Raw genomic sequence first — 21256 nt, 5'->3', positions numbered from 1 at the left:
GCGATGGACGGCGCGCTTTCCTGACGTGACCCGCGTTACAGGAAAGATGGCGCTGCTGGTGAAGAAAGTGTGTTCTTCTGTGCGACCGTGGCTGCCAGTGGTCCAGACTTGGGATCTCAACGCGCGGCGCTGGGTCCGGGCACTGCGGCGGAGCCCCTTGAAAGTGGTGTTTCCATCCGGAGAGGTGGTGGAGCGGAATCGCTCCCCTCGGAAGCAGCCCCGCGAGGGGGCGTCTGAGGCGGCGCATCCCCAGGTTCAGCGACCGAAACAGCCGCTTCAGATGTCCCCATCCCATACGCCGAGTACCTGGGAAGAGGCAGGACTTCGCTACGATAAAGCTTTTCCTGGGGACAGGAGGCTGAGGTGATGTGTTTCTGACACTTGTCGTCTACTCCGGTGTTTGTTTTTGCTGCACAGTGGAATCTTAACCTCCTCGTCCCGGAGGAGTTCTTCCAGAACAACCCTCTGGTTTTATTATTTTTATTTTTGCATTATGCAGAATAAGTGTCTCCTTTGGAATTCGTTTTTGCCTCTGCGAAGCTCTTTATGTCTGTTAGAAATTAGGTGTGTCTCAGTATAAGAATGTTGGTCATCAGCCATCTTTTTGTTTCTACTTACAGCAGTGTAATGACAATAGTTAAGTCCAGGCCGTTTCGGGACAAACAAGGGAAGATACTACTGGAAGGTCGCAGGCTGATTGCAGACGCTCTGAAGGCTGGAGCTGTGCCAAAAGTTTTGTTCTTTAGCCGCCTGGAATACATAAAGGAGTTGCCAGTTGATAAGTTGAAAGGTGTAAGCCTCATTAAGGTGAAATTTGAGGATATCAAGGATTGGTCCGACCTAGTAGCACCACAAGGAATAATTGGTCAGTGTTTACACAATGTGTCACTAGGTGTGAATTTCTTGTTCATACTTGTCTTAGGGCAGCAGATTTTATTTAAATCAAATTTAAAATGTTACTATCTAATCTCTTCTTGGAGGCTTTGTACCTGTGATGCCTTTGCAAAGAATTCTAAATTTTTCATTGTATTATCTTTCAGGGAAGTAACTCATTTATTGGAACAATTATATATAGCAAAATGCTTATGATATTTAAAAAACTGTACAGTCCTTTGGGAGCATGCTTACAAAGAATATTGAATCTTTATTTGATATTAGTTTATATATAAAGAGCTTAGAAGTTTTGGGGACTGGGAATTGAGCCCAGAGGAACTTTACCACTGAGCTTCATCTGAAGCCCTTTTTATTATTATTATTATTTTTTATTTTGAGACAGGGTCTTCCTTGTTAAGGTGCAGAGGTTACCAAGGTTGGTCTTGAATTTGTGATCTTCCTGCCTTAATCTCTTCAGTAGCTGGGATAACACGTGTTGCACCACTGCACCCTGCTAGGATTTTTGTTTTTCCAGGTATAAACAGGTGTTTTATGTGCTTCAAATGTGAATAATCTAGAATAGGCTGTGTGGAGGACAGTTTGGTATCACTTGTTAACAGTAAGAGTGTATTTATACCAATTGTCCTTTTCACTTATGGGTGTTTATTTTCAGACACATACACATAGAGTCATACAGGGACATTCATTATAGCATTGTTTGTAAATAAGGAAAATTTGAAATAATTTAACTGTCAGTGGAAGAGCTAAATGAGCTGTTGTATATCCTTATTACAAAATAACATGCAAGCCAGGCGTGGTGGCACATGCCTATAATCCCAGCGGGAGGCTGAGGCACGAGGATTGTGAGTTCAAAGCCAGTCTCAGCAATGGTGAGGGGCTAAGCAGCTCAGTGAGACCCTGTCTCTAAATAAAATACAAAATAGGGCTGGGGATGTGGCTCAGTGGTCGAGTACCCCTGATTTCAATCCCTGGTACCAAAAAAAAAAAAAGTAAAAAATAACATGCAAGACAAGAATAAGGTAGCTTTAAATATACATGGTCATTTCTTTAAGACATGTTATTGAGTGAAATAAGTTAATTGCAAAATAATACATTGAGAGTTTTTATATGTTGATTAAAAGCACCTATATATGGACAGATGTCCCTGTATTTAGGTAGATGCATAAATGTTTTGAAAGCATACACTACAAGATTGAAAACAGATGGGGCAGGCAGGGGATCAGCACTGGTAGAATTTTATGTTGTTTTATGTTTTTAGTCAGAATGTATTCACATATTTCCTATGTCTTTAAAAAGACATAAAGAATAAGTAAATGGAAAATCAAATTATTTCCCACATCAAATAAGTGAACGTCCTTGTTGTTTCCTCAGGGATTTTTGCCAAACCTGACCATGTCAAAATGACATATCCAGAGACTCAGCTTCAGTATTCCCTGCCCTTATTTTTGATTTGTGACAATCTCCGTGACCCTGGGAACCTGGGGACAATTCTGAGATCTGCTGCTGGGGCAGGCTGCAGCAAAGTATTACTAACTAAAGGTAAGAGCACCTGTTACTAGGTGGCTTGCTTGGTTGGGACTCTGGGCAGACATGCATAGGTCTGAATCTTGGATCTGCACCTTACTAGATGTGTGTCCATGAGCAATATGCTAAGGGTCAGTTCCCTCATCTCTGAAGTGAGAATAGTAACAGAATCTTACTCATAGGGTTGTTCTGAGGAGTACTTGAGATGATACAAATAAAGTACTTCGCTCCATGCCTGGCATGATAAATAAGTCAGTAAATGTTGATTTTCTTTTAAAGTTATTTGAAACCTGTTAGGTTATTAAAGAAAAAAATTTTAATCAGGGCAAAAAATTTTAACATTTGGTTTCAGGTCTTGTATTTAATGATTTTGAGTGGGTATAAATTAAATTAAATTTTGAATTCTGTGAAAAGAATGTGTCAATGGTGGGATTATGCCTTTGTAATTCATTTCCCGCAGCCTCAGGTGGGTCACACAGTCCGTCCACATGCTAATTAACCTTATTACATTCCTATCTCTTTTAATCAGAAATGGGGATTAATAGGTTTGGTTCTAAACAGACCTGCCAAACTCATGGGATGTGCCCAAAAGACCTGTTCCACCTTGGGAGCGGAGGAGAGGGAAAGCATCATTCATCAGAAACACTCAAGCTACCATTAAATACACTAATAGTGGCAGCCATTGCTGAGACTTGCCTAAATTGTTTGTTCCAACTCTTCCCAGTCACACCCTGTTGGAGTACATTTCTCTGCTGGTATGAGAGCTAGGTGCTGTGATTCCTTTATGAGTAGCCACCTACTCCATTGTTGAGCACTGTGATAGGAGAGGTGGTTTTGGAAATGTGTTTATATAATCCAAGCAGTGTGGTTTTTCATATCGATAGTGGTGGCTGGTCTGAAAGAGGTAGAGAAAGAAAGAGTAGGAAATACTTGGTATGGTGCCCAGTGTCAAGGACATGAGGAGAAGGGGGAAAGTCTCACCTTTTCCTTACTCCCCGCTAGGTGAGGGGGTCAGACTAGATAGCTCCTCACAGGTATGAGCCCATCCTCTAGACCCTTTCCCTCACCTCTTCGCCTGTAGCCCAGCTCCCATCTCTGGTCCCTGACATGCATGGGAAAGCCCATAGGTGGGGTATGTGTGGGCACTCTCATGTTCTCAGTTTCTTTTATAGTCCTTTTAAAATGCTGTCTGCCTAGTTAATCTGTCCTGAATCTGACAAATTGACTTTTAAAATAACTTCTCATGAGGAGACTTGTGCTAACAAGTTAGGGTAGCAATATGTGTGATATAGTCATGAGGAGGTACCCTGGTTGTGCCATCTCTTCCCCCTTGCCTGTGGTGAGTAGACACTGGGAAAGATCAAGTATCTGCTGTGCATGGGAGTGGTTGGGCCTAGCACTTAACTATATGTAGAAGAGTAGGTTTGCTAACCTTACCATAATATGACAGAAGAGGTGTATGTGAGTGACAGAACTGCCACCTGGGTTCAGGTTCATTTCCCCCTGAATTGCTGCATCGACCTCCTACCTAATTTCCTCATCTCTAGTGTGGGAAATCTGTTCCAATCCAAATTGAACATTGAAGTCAAATGAGTCTGTCTGAATCATAAATCAGGTTCTGTCACTGTTTTGCTGAAAATCCTTCAGTACCTCATACTGTCTTCTGAAAAAAATCCAAACTCTTCAGCTTCACATCCTTGGCCTTCTGTACACTGGCCACTGCCTGCCTCCTCTCTCTTCTCCCACGCTCCACCCCCACCATCAACTCCAGTTCTTAGACATTCTCCCCTTCTCTGACTTTGTTCTCTACCTGGGCCTTTCTCTTACAACATCCTCTTATCCTTCAAGACCCAGCTCAGTGTCATGGTCTCTTAGACATTTGGTGTTTTTCCTGAAAGCCTGCTTTATATCAGGGTTTTCTCTTATCCTGTTTATGCTTCTTTTACATTGTCATTAATATTCTAATTACCTGATTAGATATTGTCCTAGCACCACCAACCACTGTACCCCGAGTTCCGGGATATTGGGTGTTTTAATTCCCTTTGCATCCCCTGGTCAGTGCATGTATGTATGAACAATGTCAAAGGGATGCATAGAATCCCTCTTCAGCACTAGCAGGGATTAATCCTGCAGTCCCTTTGCTGGACACTGCCGTCATTGGGAAGGCTCTGGAAGGTACCAACTACCAAGAAGGCTCCACTGGGAAACACTTTTGCTTTATTTTCTGGTCCAGAATTAATCTGATTTACTCCAGAGCTCCCACTCTGAGACTTATGAAATCTTGATTAAATCTTTTTTGTTTTCTAGGCTGTGTGGATGCCTGGGAACCCAAAGTGCTACGGGCAGGCATGGGGGCACATTTTCAGGTGCCTATTATCAACAATCTGGAATGGGAAACAGTACCCAACTACTTGCCCCCTGACATCCGGGTCCATGTAGCAGACAACTGTGGCCTCTATGCTCAGGCCCAGATGTCTACTAAAGCCAGTGATCATGGCTGGATGAGTGATCGACGATTTCTGAAATTTCACAAGTTCCAGGAAGAGGATCTAGAAACTGGAGACAGTAAAGACTGGCTCCCTGAAATTGAGGTTCAGAGTTACGACTTGGACTGGACAGAGGCACCAGCAGCTGTGGTGATAGGTGGGGAGACCCATGGCGTGAGCCTGGAATCCCTGCAGTTGGCTGAGAGCACTGGGGGCAAGAGGCTGCTGATCCCTGTTGTGCCTGGTGTGGACAGCCTGAACTCGGCCATGGCTGCAAGCATCCTGCTTTTTGAAGGAAAAAGACAGCTAAGGTTAAGGGTGGAACACTTGAACAGGGACAGGAGCTACCGCTGAAAAAGGGGGCCAAAGTTGTCTTTGAGGATGCCTCCAGCTCCTGCAACCCCAGCATACTGGATGGTAACTGGCTTCCTGGCATGGAGGCAAGAGGTAGGCATTGCTGCCATCATATAGCGTCGGAAAAATAGGAATTTCTACAAGTTTCTGCTTTTCCTCATAAATAAAAAGGTCAAAATTCTTCCTGAGATCTCCCGTCTCTACGAACTTTGAGGGTGTGTGTGTGTGGTAATTAATTACGTGGGCTCTGGATATACATAATTTAATTGTGTACTGTGGCTGGGGTGTAGCTCAGTGGTAGTGCTTCCCTGACACATATGAAACCCTGGGTTCCATCTCCAGCATGGGGGTGGGGGGCAGGAGACCACTAAGAAGCATTTTTTTTTTTTTTGCCCAGAAAGTTCCCAAAGACTGATTGGTATTTTATAGTCATCAAGTATTGGTTATGGGTCATGGTTAAGCCACCTCTGCCTGATAATTGGTCAGTGGAAAATAAACCTAGAACCAGCAGATGACGATGACATTAAAAAGTTTAAGTGTGGTCAGTGGGTCTCAGTGTCTCTTCATTTTTGGCCTGCTGAGGAGGGCATTGCTAAGAGAGGAATAACCCAGAAGCTAATGGCTGCGAGTCATGGAGCAATAGCTAGCTGTTCTTGAAGCTTGGATATGTCCACCCCTGGGGTCTGTGTAGACCTCACTTCAATAGCCACTGTTATGTATATCCCACCCACCTTATGCCAATCTTTAGAAACAGCTTGATTCATCCGGTGGTATCATCTTCTTAGCACCTTTGCAAATGTTTTTTGAGGACTCTGCAGAACAGGAAGAAATTGACAAAATCTGCAGCTTAACCCTGCAGCAGTGGGGAAAGCGTCACCCTTTTTACTATTTTCCTGTTGTTAATCCTATTTTATGTAAAGTTGTTTAAATGTAATAATGTACTAAGGTACACCCTTCCCCCTACACAGAATGACAGAACTGCTCAGGAACGTGCCAGCAGGCCTGGGTGCTGTGTGAACACAGGAAGAGTGGGTGGGTGAGGTTCTGAGAGCTTGAAGCCCTGGGAACCACGGCTCTGCTGCAGGACCCCCTGCAATTCTCTTAAACCCCCAGGGGACTAGGACAAGTTATATCCTTACTTACCAGGTGCCATCCAGGATACAGCCAGGTAGGTGAGGGCAGATACAGATGGTAATCACCATATCTAATGACTGCCTGTGGACTAGTGTTAGGACTCAATCCAGACACCACTTTTACAACTATAAATATAGGGTTGGAGTTGAGGACAACAGTAGGAGTGTAGCTGAACTATATATACCCTTTGGTACAGTAGTTCCTGTAATGATTTGGACTCCTTAGCTGCTCATTCCAGAGAGGTGGAGTGGGTTGCCAGCAGGCTCAAGAGATACCATGGACCCCCTTTCCTTCCCTTTCTGCTTTTCCAGCTCCCTAGTAAAAACTTCCTCCTGGGAGAACTAAATGTGGGTGTGGGTATGTGCTGAGTGATATTGGAAATCAACTTTCACTTGGCAGGTGGTATTGCTTTGGTATGTTGGGAGAGGGGTGTTTGCAGTTTGATTGGCTGTGTCTTCCTCATCAACATCTTTGAAAAGTGCTAGAGAAAAAGAAGTCATACACTTGTGTCTTTCCCACCTGAAGCCAATTTCTTGTAATTTGTGTCCGTAGATGGTGTTCTTGCTGGGTTTTGTTCAAAATTAAAATCAATGAAAGAACAAACTACATCCTTGAGAAAAAACAGCAATGCAAATAACTCTTTAGCCCAGTTTTTGTCCTGACTGTAAGAGGGGGAAAAGGAGTTGGTGTGCCTTTGACGTGATAGTCGGTGGCTTCTCCACAATGTCTGTGAGTTCTTTTTGTACATTCATAGGTATAACCACCCTGGCTGCTGGTGAGAAGGGGAGGGGTGGAAGGCACGCTGTCCTTTCTCTTAAATGACTGCAGGAGAGCAAATGGTGGTTAAGTTCTTATCTGCTGAGTGATACTGGAAAACAACTTTCATGAATTTTCAAATTTGAGGCCAATGTTTGTTCGGTCACCATCTTTGCAGTGAATAGGAATAAATTGAGCAATACATGACAAGAAAAACACTGGCTGAAAGGTAAACCTTGTGGGATGCTGGCTAGGCTCCTTGCCTTTGTCCCGAGGCACAGCTGCAGCAGTGGTTTCTGCCACAAGGTGGCGGGCTGCACTTCAGAACCACCCCTAAAGCCGGAGGGAGGGGTCATGATCTTTCTCAGATTTAAGTTGCTTAAAAGGAGAAGGATAGAGTCAAGTTTCCCTCTACCAAAGAGTAATTGCAAGCTCACAGTTGTCAAAGACCCATCCAGACTGGCTCATGTAATCTTAGTAGAAGCAAGAATCTGAAATTCAGGAGGACACTGGACCAAAAACTCTAAGTGGACAGAAATGGGAACTAACAAAACTGCTACAGCTTTTCCCTGTAACAGCTTCTGAGAGAGCAGCTCTGTGCAGAGGCCAATGTCCCAGTGGGCCCAAGTCTTACTGTGGGAGTGTGCTTGGCCCTTCAGTTAGTGCTACACAGCAGGGAGGGCAGAAACCATTCTCCCCTGCCCCACCCTGGCTGCTGACTTCTGGTTAGGATACTGTTCATTAATGAACAGTATGGAGCTTCTGACACTTGCCCCAGGGTTCACATCAACTCCAGATGTCACCGCCATCCAAGCTGAGCTGCATTTAGATCCACTTTTGTGATTCCTCCATGCAAAGACCCCAGAAACAGCACCCATCCAAGGTTCTCTGGATAGTGCTGAAAACCACCAGCTGTACTGCAGAGCTTGGGGCTCCCCTCTTGGTCCCTGCTACTCCCTCAGGAGCAGACTTCACTTGAGCTCACTTTTGTTTTCTCAAGGAAGCACTCATTGTCACTTAAATTCTGAGATCTTATTCCTTCGATTTCCCCCATGAGATTGCACAAATAAACGAGAAGCAAAATTAATGGATGAACTAAGTCTCTTTAACTAAGGAATCATGTCACATCTGAGCAGCTGAGATGGCAGCTGTAAGCCAAGTCCTCCCTGGGAGTCTCAGGAAGCATTGTTGACGCTTAATGGCCAAGTATGACGGAGACTCCCAATGTGTTATGATTGGAATCAGTTCTGCTCTTCCTACTCTTAAAAATCCCTAGTTGTGAAAGAAGAGCTCCTTTTCTCAGATGAATTATCAACCGATGCCAAAGGTGCTGCTTTCTCAAAATGCAAGGGAACACAGATTGAGGAAGAGGTGGGAAAATGACTGCTGCAGGGTCCAACCTCAGCCTCCCTTGTATCCCTGGAATGAAGGAAGCATGCGCTGACTGCGAGCCTGCAGAGTGGCTCTTGGTAGACTGGGGACTCTCAGGTCCTCTGATGTCCAAAGATCAATTTGGGGGAAACTTGGCTCCTAAGACCATGTCTCTTATGATTTTCCCATTCCAGTTCATGTGGGTGACTTATTTGTATAAAGCATGAGCACCCAAGAATCTAGACCTGAGGCTACTGTGCCTGGCTTGGGCTGTACATTGGCCTATAGAGATGGAGGCTTTCAAGAGTCGGCACATTATTTTAATGGAAATCCAAATGTCCCTCCGAATGAGTTCCACCCACCCCTACTAACACATTTCCTGGTTAAGGAAGTATTCTAAAACACCAATGGGGTGAGCCACACATAAATGGGGCACATTTACTTCATCCTTTTGCATATAAGGTACCTAGAACTTCTTTGTCATATATCCCCCAGTAGAAGAAACCCCGTCATAAAGCAGAACTCAATATAAAATTTTACATATAGCCTTTTGTTTTCTGGAAACACAAGCTCACACCACACATGCTGAGGCCAGTGACACTAATAACAAAGCTCCCGTCCACAGCTATTTGCTCCCCACCCTCCCCAAATTTTCCCTTCAGCAACCTACTTGAAGGAAAGGACACATTCTTGTCACTCTCTTGTCCCTGTTGGCATTGGGAAGAGGGATGTAGGTGAGGTGATTACTTCAACACAACTGTTTTGGGGCAGCCTTGAAAGTCTGCCTAGGCTTAGGCAGGTCAGTTCCTAGTTCCCAAGGCAGTCCTTATAGAGGAACTTCTGGGGGCACTCCTGAATCTCTGTAGCCTATGAGCATCACTACCCCAAGATCTATAAAATAGTTGCACTCTAGAACTATCCTGCAAGCACGGGCCTGCCCAGGCTGGCCAGAGAAATGGCATTGTGTACAGAATGTGTGTCCCTCCCTAGTGACTGGGTAGGGCAGGACCACATGCTGAGGTCCCTCCCAATGCTATAATTTCATGTGTGCAGCATTTCTGCACGTGACCTCACATGTCCATGGTTTTCTTTCTAGCTAAATAGTACAACACCACATAGTACTGCCGGCCTGTCCCCAGGCCACATCCTGCTGTCTCATTGCTGAATTCAGTTTGCTGCCCTGCAGAAGGGCAGGAGGAGTGGGGAACAGCTTTTTAGTGTCTTTAATTAGGCAATAGAGAAAAACAAAGTCTGGCTGGAAATTACCACTTGAAGCTTGTCCGATGCCAAGAAAATAGCACTGGCTCCCGAAGCCGGGATAAATGCTAGCCATTGATTTCAAGGACACATGTGTGTGTGTTGGGAGTGTGTGTGGGGGTTAATAGCACAATACCACCTGACTCCTGAAAAGGAAGCTGGTTTCCTCTGCCCAGTGTACATACCAATCCCAATACACCCCATTTCCTTAAACAGATCTTTAATGTGGGAAGACAGTAAAAAAAAAAAAAAATCTCATCTCTATTGTGAGAATGGCAAGTGGAGGTCATTGTTGTGAACACAAATCTGGGAACTCTAGGGTGGCATTTCTACAGCCACCTTCCTGTCTCAACCGGCAGGACATGGTTCTCCTTGAATATGTCACAGCTGGGGTTTTTAACCTGCTTCCAATTAGCAATGAGACTTATAAGGTATCATGGAGCTACTTGGTGGGAATTATCCCACTGCCATTTGTCTGCATCAATGACCTTTAGGATCTCCTGCACCATGGAGAAGGGACTTTTTCATTGGCACGGTGAAGTGAGTCTTCCCTAACATTTTCCTCCAGTGTAGCCACGGTATAGACCTAAACCTTTTTAATAAACCTTCCCACTGAGCTTAACTAAACTACACATCTGCTCTAAAAGGGGAATTCTGGTGACAGGGATCCGGCTGACATTAGTAGTTAGTACTTCAGAAAAGTCAGCCCAGTACAGGCCACTAAAGTAACACAGATGACCAATTTTTCTGTTGCAATGACAGCAACTCCTCACTGGAGTCTGTTCCTTCTGTCCTCACAAAAAAGTAGCTGCAAAGAGGGCCTCCTTTCCTCCAAGGCAGTGATGACCTAGGGCAGGGACACAAATTCTATACATCTTCCAAGGGAGAGGCCTAATCTTGTACCCTCATCTGCCTCACCCTCTAAGGGACAATGGTAGAATTTCTAGAGAAGCCTCTAGCCTTAGGACAGAGCTAGACTTGGGCAGCCCCAACTCTTACTCTATTCTTCACAGGTACCAGCAATCTCAAGAGGGAAAGAGCGGGAATGTCCATAACAATGTCTATAATCTAGGGATTCACCTTGGAGCAAGTACCAAGCCAATGGGATGGTGACCAGAGCTCCTGGAGGCATCTGTCTCTGGCACTCTAATCAAAATCAGCTTCCTGGCTTCTGGAAACCAAGATGATTTGACAGATGGCCAAGTTCTTGGAATTTTTTTTCTCTTTCTTTTTTCTTTTTATCCCCCTCAATACCTGGGATCAAACCCAGGGCCTTCTTGCACATGCTAGTCAAGTGCTCTACCACTGAGCTCTTGGGATTCTAGAAAATTCTGGAACATGGCTACTAGAGGTTCTCTATGCCTTTCCCTCCACTGCCCACCCTCTCATAGAGCACTCAAGTGAAAAATATTTTTGTTATTAAGAACAGGGAAGGCCACTAGATGGTAATGTCCAGAGATGCCTGCTTTATTTCTTACTAGGTGATTGCGTTTCAGGCTGGCAACATCAAATAGTCTAATTACCAACTAATTTTGTACCTCTGAACTACAAATAAAAATCCAATTTAGCAAGGAACACTGTCAACAGCTTATGCGGGTGGGTTGTGGGGTTTTCCAAATAAATTGTTTTGGTTGGCAGATGGCAGAGTTGAGTCAAGGGTAAGCCTTGGATTGTTTAAAGGCTGACACCTGACTGAGATAGGCTAAACCCCTGTGAATCCCTGGGCCAAAGTCTCTCACCCCAAATGTGGTCAGTTCCACTCAAACAAAAGGGCAAGTTACCTAGGCCTAGCAAAGGGTACCCATGGCCTACTTGTAGTTGACATGCCCTCTGTCCTCCCTCTTGCCTGAGAACACAGCTTCTTCTGAAGGTTCTTAAGGACAAGCTAGATTTCTAGTAAATTCTTGCTTTTCAGTTCTGCTTTGAAAAGAAAAGGGAGTGACAGGGGAAACTGAAAGGGATGCAGATGCCTCAGCAAAGGTCCAGTGGCCTCAGGCACAGAGCTGGGCCAGAGATCTGTGTAGCTGAGCACGGCTCCTCTAAGAACTCAGGGCCAAGTTTCTTGTAAAGATATCAAGGAGAAGAATTCAAGAACAAAATTCCGAGAGAGTAGAAGCTGCCCGTATGAGCAGGCAAAAACCTGGAGAAGGTCAAGACCAAGGAAGAAAGAGATAAAAGGAAGGAATGCAAAACTCTAATCATATGGTAGGAGCTCAATAAAAGTAAGCAATTATATGAATCATTACCTTAGCTACTTGTTTTCTCACCAAAAAACCCCACACACTTTGTTTTAGATTTGGGAGTCCCCTGCCCAAGAACCCACTGATAAGCTGCTATTTCTCCCTCAGGCCAAGAAAGACTATATCTACGTCCCCTATAAAAGGATGCTCTCCCCAACAGCTCTGAGCTGATGTCTGCTGAGGCCACGCCCTTTCTCCACTCCACCAGCATGTGCGTGTGCGTGTGGAGCAGCTCCCTTCTGGCTGTTTTGTGTGCGTGCTGACTCCAGAGCCAGAACCCTAATTCGATGTCTCTGCATGCTTATTGTGCAGAATACCCTGAACAATCCTTCACCAAGAGCTAGTGACCTGGAGAGAGTGCTGCAGTCCCAGTTCTGGCCCAGTTATGCCATCCCTGTGAATGCCAGGCAGAATCTCCAAATATGGCAGATTCTGCTGCTGCTGTGAGGATGTGCACCCTTGGGTGCTAGTGAGGAGTTAATGCAGAAACAAGGCACCACAGAGAGGTTGGAAATTTGGGTTGTGTGATTTAGGACCTGCTGGAAAAGTCCAAGGGCAGAGGGGAAGAAGGGGAAGAGGAGGAGAATGAGTCTTAAATAAGGTCTCAAGAGGCTGGAGCCCCACTAGATGGGCTCTGGCTTGAGCTTTTCTGCTAGGAAGTCATTCACAAAGGCCTCCACAATGGCAGGGGTGATCTCCTCCACGTCCATCACATACTTGGCCCGGGCTGACATGTCCAGAATGGTGAGCAAAGGGGCAGCTTCAGGCAGGTTGGTGTAATCTCTCAGGGAGTCAGTCATATCATCCTGGAAGTCACCAGAGGGGAGAGAAAACCAGTAAGTTTTAAAAAGAAGAAGTCCCCTGGGCCCCATCTCCCCAGACTGCATGGAATGGAACAATTCCATCATCCTGAAGAGCAGGCTACCCTCAAGGAGAGGTGGGTTCTTAGCACAGGCAGCAGGAGACCGTGCCCTGTTATGGGGAGACCACTTCAAAAAATTCCCTCAGATCCCCCAAACCATCAAGCAAATCATCTTTATTAGAATGAAAGCAACTCTGGTTATATCTTCTGCTTTTTAAAAATGTGATGTCTTTTGATTGCTTATTTTTGCAAGCAACTCTCAATTACTTGCTAACTCTACTGTGGCTTTTCTGAGGCCATCTGAACTTCAATTCTGGAAAGTTTTTAAACAAAAAACAACTCACTACCCACCACCCCATGGTTTCAAAGAAGGCAGGAGGCACATAGCTGGCCAACTCTAAACATAGCTGCGCAAGCACCAAGGTTACACTGCTTCACTGTATTTGTTTGAGAAGGACATGGACACTTTCTTGTACATTCCCAGCAGCTGTGCGGGTGAACTTCCCTCATATCAGATACTGCCTGATTCAAATATAAATGCAAACACAAATCCAAAGACAAGAAAAAGGTTTTGTCAGGGAGCAACCATTTAAGGTTACCTTTCATGACACTGACCCCCATGAGGTAGATAACAGTCAATGGACTTTACATACCCATCCTGAAGTCATTTCCCTACAAAATGCACAATATTCTAAACCCAATGAAAAAGACAGACACTGTTATGGTTTGGATATGAGGTGTCCCCCAAAAGCTCATGTATGAGACAACGCAAGAAGGTTTAGAGGAGAAATTATTGGGTCATGAGAGCTTAACCCAATTATTGAATTAATTCCCTGATGGGATTAACTGGGTGGTAACTGAAGGTGGGTAGGGTGCGGCTGGAGGAGGTGGGCATTGGGGGCATGACTATGGGGTGTATATATTGTATCTGGCAAGTGGAGTCTCTCTATGCTTGTTGATCACCATGTGAACCACTTCCCTCTGCCACACTCTTCCACCATGATGTTCTGCCTCACCTTAAGCCCCATGGAATGGAGCCTGCTCTCTATGGATTGAGACCTCTGAAACCATGAGCCCCCCAAAAAACTTTACATCCTAAAATTTTTCTTGTCGGATCTTTTAGTTAAAGTATCAAAAAAACTGACTAAAACAAACATTTTGCCGAAAAGGGGCTTGGATTATTCTTGGTCTCAGATGGAGGTGAGCAGGAAGCATAAAATTTATGACTCACTGATTTCTTTTTTTAATATTTATTTTTTAGTTGTAGTTGGATGCAATACCTTTATTTTATTTATTTTTATGTGGTGCTGAGGATCGAACAAAGGGCTTTGCACATGCTAGGCGAGCACTCTACTGCTGAGCCACAACCCCAGCCCATGACTCAATGATTTCTAAGACAAAAATAAAATTCATGTATCCATGGCAAATCTTTAGGTAGACTATTAGTGAGATGACCTTTCCTGCCCCCTAAAACACCATGCACTTCCCAGCAATGCTGTGTGATTCAATTTCTCAGGCACTCTTCCCCCAATTCAGGCCCTTCATGTGAGTTAGTAAAAAGTCTTCATGATAAATAAAGGGAGACACCTGGACAAATAATTTATGTCTCATTCCCATTAGGAGGCCTGCACAAGCCAAGCGTTCCACTGCTTGCCCTCCCTGGATCCCTCCAATCAAACCACATGGATGAATTTTAATGTCCACCAGGGTTTCAGAGGGGATAACTTTTGCCTGCCACAGGGATATGATTGAGACAAAGTCCTGGGCTCAGTCAATGCTCGATGTTCCATCTTCCTCTGCCTGGCCCCCTTCCTTCCATGCTGCCTTGCTTCTGAGCCTAAGGACAGAGAACTGGAACCTGGAAAGCCCAAAAGGCCAGAAGCCCACGTGAAATGCACAGGAAGAACATGCAGCCAGGTGGGGACAAAAGCCGCAGATGACTCAGATGCCTCTGTCCAGTTTTCGGGTCCAGGGAGCCTCCTTCCTCTGGGCATGAGCAGGTCCATTTGTCAGAACACATGGACAGAAAGAGGAAGAGCACTGTTCCTGGAGTCACGGTAATCTCATTTCAGTTCCCTCCCTCACTACCTACTTCCTATGTGACCCTGGCAAGAACTTCCAGCCCAGGTCCTAGCCCCTGTCAAATGTATTTAACAAAATGGATTTGACAGAGGTTCCTAACACATGGAGCTTCTGTGAGGGTAAACCAAAGGCCAGCAACCCCAGCCCTCTCAGAGAGAGCCCAGGGAGCAGTTTCAGGGCAACCCTTCATCTGGCTGGAGCCTTACTTTATTCCTCTGTGAGACAGGACGATGATTATGTTCCCAGGCAGAGAGGTGAGGTACAAAGGAAACAAGCAGGTGAAGCACTTGGCCCAGTGCCTGGGTTTCCGTAAAGGCCCCTTTTCAGCCACTTTCTAAAGCCCCGCCCACAGGGACTCAGCCCTTTCTGTTCTGCACCCATCTTTTCTTCGGAGCCATTCTGTGGGGTTAGAGTTTAATAAATGCAGAGCAGCCTCGCTGGGCGCTTTGTGTGCAGCGCTAGTGAGCCCCAGGGCCTGTGAACCCTCTTTGTTCCTTTCCATCCCAGGGTTGGGCAGGGCGACTTGAGCTGCCTGCGAGGGGCCCTCTAGGGCCTGCAGGGGCAGCTATTGAGGAAGTGATGAATGGGTGGCTCAGGGTGTCTGGCTGCTGCCTGTCTTCTCCAGCCTCTCCTGGGATCCTGGGATCCAAACAGCGTGAAATGAGCGTGTGGGCTCCTACCAACTAGAGGTACAGATGGGTGAACGAAGGAGGCAGGGGTAGTCTAACCAAGTGTCAATGACTTTTTCAGGGGGCACCGGGGTGGGATGCCATGAGCATGCGCAGAAGGGGATCCTGTGGGATAGACGCCTGCGCACTGTGCATGCACACATGTCCATCTTACTGAACGAAGCGGCTAGCGGGTTGGAGGTTCCCTCCTCTCCAGGGCTCCCTTCTAACCCTGGGAAAAGTTCCCTGTTGGTCCAAACTGTGGGGGCCTTCAAGGGCCAGGCCTTGGTTGAAAGGGATTGGGGATGACAACAGTTTCCAAACTTGATCCTCTTCCTGGGCTGGCTGGTAACTAACTGTACTCCCAACTACGGCCAAAACCAGAATCCCAGTAAAGAGCTAAGCTCATTTTGCAGGCTGGTGCAGAGAACCTAAACCAGTCCACACTTTATAAAGCACCCAGGGCATGGTTCTGACCAAGCACCACCGGAGAGAGGGTGGATTGTGAAAGTTTTTGGCAGCTGTTCTCCCCAGCAGCCTGTGTGGCAGCGGCCCTGAGAGGGCTTGGTACTGTTGCAAAAAGGAGGGGAAAAGGAAGCAGCAGGGGTAGGAAATGGTTTTCCATGTCTAATGACATGTCTTTTCTTCCACATTGGTCTGTGGCATAATCAGCTTGGTCCCAGAGGTCCCCTCAAACTTCCTAGAGGCCACTATTATATCCTAAAAGTCCCCAGCTAAGAGAGCCAGGGCCATATCCTCTCTCCACACTCACCTCCCCAGCCACAAAGAATAGAAGTGGTGCCTCCTCCTCTTTGGCTTTGTACTTGGCGATGATCTTCTCAGCTATTGGCTGAATCAGTTGTTTGGCTGCCTCAGATTCTCCATCATCCTCAGAATCTGTGATGGGGGAAAAAGAAACAACAAACTCTGGCTTGTCACCTACCACCCCCAAAGGCCTGGGGAGCTGGAGAAACACCCATCTAAACAGCCTCTGAATGGAAAAGAACCTCCTCTTAGACATAAATATAACTTTCCGTGTGCATGAGTGGGCCTACACACATGCACACATATATGCGCACACACACACGTACTAGCAGCAAAGCAGGCTCTAACAGAGCTCTACTGCACAGGGCTCACCAGGAACAATTAGCCTCACTGAGTGACACAATGCCCCAGCCAGACAATGCTTTTCATTGAATTCTTTTTTTTTAAGCCTTTTTTTCTTCTTCTTTTTTTTATACCTTTATTTTATTAATTTATTTGTATTCGATGCTGAGGATCAAACCCAAGGTCTCTCGTGTACAAGGCGAGCGCTCTACCGCTGAGCCACAACCCCAGCTCCTTCACTGAATTCTTTAAAAGCTGGGTTTCCTCTAAGCCAGGACCTGAAGTATCTGGTAGTTTTCTTCTCAATCACAGAACCAGAAGCCATGACCTGGGAACTTCCAGATTCCCAGTGAAAATGGCAGAAGTGGTGGTACAGTTGAGGTTGAGGACTGTGATTTCTTTAGTGGGTTTCATGGTGCTGGGGTGAGGGTACCACAGCTGCTGTGATGCCACCTCCACAGCGAACAGCCAGACTCTCCTGGAAGGGGAAGACTGGCTACATGGGAGAACACAGACTGGAAGTGGCCATGTAGAGGGTCCCAGGGCTCAAGCTGCTGAAACCTGTAGCCAAGAGCAAAGGCAGTATCCCCAAGTGATAAAAGTAGGCTTCAGTGGTGGAGGGATTCCATTCATACATGCTACACCACATGATAAGTTTGTGGTGTGCAGAGAGAGCAGGACACACTCTGGATCTCCATTTAGTTTGCTTTGCCTCTCTATGACCCTTTCCACATTGCTGCAGATGGTCCTGAGGTTCCTAATTCATCCTGGGTTCAGAATTGTTTTCTAACTGGCCACAGATGTTGTATGTATGCCTGCAGCAGGCCCTTTTCCAAGGCCACCTCTCTCCAGGCGGGCACCATCCCCACAACTCTGACCCAGGCTACAAGTCAGTTGGCTTAAGAATTCCTTCAGGTCTGCTTATTGGCTTCCCTCCTGAGAGCCCCTAAACCAGACTTCAGAGAATCTGGAGGATGAGGAATATACTCCCTGACCCTCGGTGAAGCAGATATGGCACATCTCAGCCATGTCCTAATACGGCAGTTCATCTGGAGGGGAGCAACAAGTCCTTAGGCCGAGGGGAAGGTGGCTCTTGGCCAGCAGTTGCTTAGTTTGCAGAAGCAACCTGGGTCATCCCAAAAGGCTGCAGAGACCTCACGTGAATGTTTCTCTGCCTCTTGCCCAGGCTGAGCACAGCACCCAAATGAGAGTTGCATTTGGCTACAGGGAAAAGAGAGAGCCAAGAACACTGCCCTGGGCTGGCTCTAACAGCCTGCTGTTAGCAGTTCCTCAGAGCACAGAGGAACACAGAAGCAGGTGGGAGTGAGCCAGGCTCAAGGGGGCCCAGCCTCCTGCAGCTGCAGTGCAGACAGCCCCGCCTCTTTCTTAGGGGGTGGGAGTAGGGGCATCCTCCTGGCCTGACCTATTCTGCCCAGCTGGCAGCCCAAGCAGCTACGGAGGAAAGCACAGCAGCCGTCCTAGACCACCTCCCACAGGGGAAGAGCCATGAATAAATCATTGGGGTCAAAAGCAAGGCTGGTAGGGAGAGACAAAGGCCTGGGCTCAGCCTGGGGCAGCAAAGAGGCTTCAGGGACAGGCACCACCCCCAGTGAGATCCATTCTGGCCCATCTCCCTCTGTCCCGCCACTGAGCTCCGTACCTACAAAAAGGACGAGGCAGGGCCCCTCGTTGAGCTGCACAGCGTTGGAGTCAGAGAGCTCCAGCACGGGTTTGGGGTGCCATGGAAACTCCCTGCAGTCCTCATCATTGAGCACCTCCACCCGTCCCTGCCGGGTGATCACCTCCCCCTGTGGGTCCAACACAATGAGCGTGGGGATGCCTGCAAGAGAGAGAGAGAGACAGAGTTCACACTAGCTTGGCCACTGGCCTGGGAGAGGAGGTGTGTCTGGAGACACAATGCAGTCTCAGAGTTAAGAATCTGGGTCCCCAAGCTGGAAAGCCTCAGGTCAGCCACTAAATGGCTACAGAACTGCTGTGGTTCTGCCTGGAACCTCTCCATAAAACACTGATAAGTCACCAGCCTGTCTAGGCCTCAGTGTCCTCAGTTGCAATGTGGTAAAGGTGTTGTGGTTCCTACCTTTTCTGGTTCCATCAAGAGCATGTAAAGAATTAGGCACATGCCCCGGGGAGGAGCTCAGTGGTGGAGTGCTTCCCTGGCACACACAAGGCCCTGGGTTCAACCTCCAGCACCGCAAAACAGAAGCAAAAATATTAGTACAGGGTCTTGGCACATGAGAGCAGCTGATCATTGGTGGCATCCTAAAGTGACCCTAATGGCACAGGAGACCTCCGCACTTGCAGGGAGTCTAAAGCTGACCGAGATGATGTTAGAACTCACACACGCTCCCACATGGCACCCCTGCCATAGACGCACACGCAGCACTAAGCAACAGATGGAGCAGAGTCCTCACACGGGCAGTGGGGGGGGGGGGGCACCACAGTGAGCAGGGGAGGAGCCTACGGCCAAGGCTGTAGCCACACAAGTGAGGGAGGAAGAGAAGCCATGCTGCCAGCCCTGGCCTTTTGTGGCCCCCACTCTCCAGTCCCAGCCCTGCTGCCTGTGGAGGCTCTGATACATGCTCTGAGAGAGACAGTCCCCAGAGGGAGCAGTGCATGGGAGTCTTGGGCTGGAATAAGAAATGCATTGCAGGGGCTCTGATTGTGGCTCAGTGGAACAGTGCTTGCCTAGCATGTAGGAGGCCCTGGGTTCGAGTCTCAGCACCACATATAAATAAATAAAATAAAGGTCCATTTACAACTAAAATAAATATATGTATATTTTTAAAAAATAAATGTATTGCAGTTCGTCGGCAACAACCACCACCACTACCCCCCGCCCCCGGCCCAACACACACACAAAGCCTCAAGTGAGCACTTAGAGAAAACCCATCCTGAGTTATGGTCACCTCTAAGTTTGCCACCACCCCCATTCTCCTCCAGCCGGGGCTACCCCCACCAACCACAGAGTCAGCCTTGGCCCTGTCCTTTGAGGACATGTGTCTCTCCATTGGCAGTTGGTCCCCTCTCCTTTGGAGCTATCCAGGTGCCTCTCCTCCACGGCAGACCAGAGCTTGAATTTTATATGAAAGCCAGAGCAATTTAATATTTATAGATTGCTAAGTATTTGGTCAGTAATTTGCTCCACTGACATTTTACTTCTCTATGGGGGGAACACCGAAGTACCAGAAATATGGCCTTGGTGCTTTGTAACCTGCAGCGGCAGCCAGCCCAGCGGGCATGCAGCGGTGGGCCCATCTTCAAAAGGAATAAACGAAACCATTATGTTCTAACTATTAGATAAGTGGCTGGGTGTGTTAGGGGAGAGGTCCAGAGAGAAATGGGCTCCTGAGGACTGCCATTCCCATCACATCACACACAGACACACAGCGTCTCCTCAGGGACTTTGAAGATGCACTGGTGATGAAGAGGACTCCTGAGCATGAGTCCAGGCATTTCCAGCCTCATACTGTTAGCTGCGCTTTCCCCTCGAGGCTGGGCCCCATGTCAGGTGTGTCTTCATCCCTGGGGATCAGGACCTGGACTTGAGTCAGAGGCCTGAAGGGGGCCCAGGGCTGTGGGCTACTTGGGGCCAGCCAGCTACAGATGAGTCTTCCACATTGCCACACTGCAATCTCAAAAAAGCCTTGGCTTTTAATCAAGCTACTGTGTTTCTGAAATCGGGCGGTTATAAGCACTGGGTCACACCAGAGCCATCCACGGCTATCATTAGACACATCAGCTGGCCAGTTCGTAGCCTGCACTCAAGATGTAGAGCTGGTCTGCGGAGCACAGGCAGGCACAGAGAATGGATAAGGAAGGAGAAAAGGGAAGATTGCTGGTCAAGCAGGCCAATTCCCGGGTCAGAGCCTCAGCCACTCTGAGGGACTATGGTAAGGGGCCTTCTTTGTTGTCATAGCCAAAGTCTCTTGGGTCCACACCCATGAGGAACAAAAGCACAGAGCTCCAGCTGGTTGCTGGTGAATCTCCTGCTGATTCCACGAAGGGCCAGATCCTCTGGGCCTGGGTCTCCCCACCTCTTCCCCTTGGCCATGCACAAGCAAAATCCCTTCATGTTGGTAATTAGAGCACGAAAGCCTATGTCTAAAAACCCTAGACAATGAGGTACACAGGGACAAGACAGTGTCAGGCATGTGACTGTGGTACATAAACAGAAACTCACTCAGTAAAATATCTATAGTCAGTCTCTGACCCAGAGAAACCCCTGTGTTTGGCACATGGATGGGGAAAAAATCCACGCCCACTGTGCCTGGCTGGTCCCCTTCAACTGACCTCTGGTTTTGGCCCTATAGCCAGAAGAGTGTGCTTTCCTCTGATGCTGAATCAGAGGTCTAGAAAAGGGAACTCGCCTGTGTGGAGTGTCTGCTCTGTGCCAGGCAGGACACAGATGCTACCTCACTTAATCGTCATAACAGGTGACTGCAGGGAGAACCACTATCCCTGACTTATGGATAGTCAAGTGGCCTATCCACTGTCACCCAG

General features: G+C 47.2%; 2 protein-coding genes across 4 annotated transcripts in view; one reads left to right on the top strand and one right to left on the bottom strand.

Moving 5' to 3' along the window:
* The first annotated feature begins 10 nt into the window (after positions 1–10).
* Positions 11–5446, top strand: Mrm3 (mitochondrial rRNA methyltransferase 3). The gene is made up of 4 exons (XM_046447027.2): positions 11–363; positions 621–865; positions 2266–2433; positions 4726–5446. Exons 1-4 carry the CDS (start codon positions 47–49, stop codon positions 5256–5258), a joined length of 1263 nt encoding a protein of 420 aa, XP_046302983.1. The 5' UTR covers positions 11–46; the 3' UTR covers positions 5259–5446.
* A 5776-nt stretch (positions 5447–11222) lies between these two features.
* Nxn (nucleoredoxin) overlaps positions 11223–21256 on the bottom strand; it is a 170483-nt gene continuing 160449 nt past the window's right edge. For 2 of the 3 annotated variants that reach the window (XM_046446895.2, XM_046446894.2), the window contains exons 6-8: positions 18396–18575; positions 16401–16525; positions 11223–12822 (exon numbers count right to left, since the gene is read on the bottom strand). In XM_046446895.2, the coding sequence (XP_046302851.1) occupies positions 12640–12822; positions 16401–16525; positions 18396–18575 (488 nt within the window). In that variant the 3' untranslated portion in view covers positions 11223–12639. The remainder of the gene's footprint in view (positions 12823–16400; positions 16526–18395; positions 18576–21256) is intronic. The other variant, XM_046446896.2, reaches the window with a different exon arrangement.

This window comes from Marmota monax, unplaced genomic scaffold (assembly GCF_021218885.2).
Source record: "Marmota monax isolate L192 unplaced genomic scaffold, Marmota_monax_Labrador192_F-V1.1 WCK01_AAM20220418_F8-fsc00138, whole genome shotgun sequence".
Taxonomy (NCBI): Eukaryota; Metazoa; Chordata; class Mammalia; order Rodentia; family Sciuridae; genus Marmota; species Marmota monax.
This window is presented reverse-complemented; position numbering and strand designations above follow the sequence as displayed.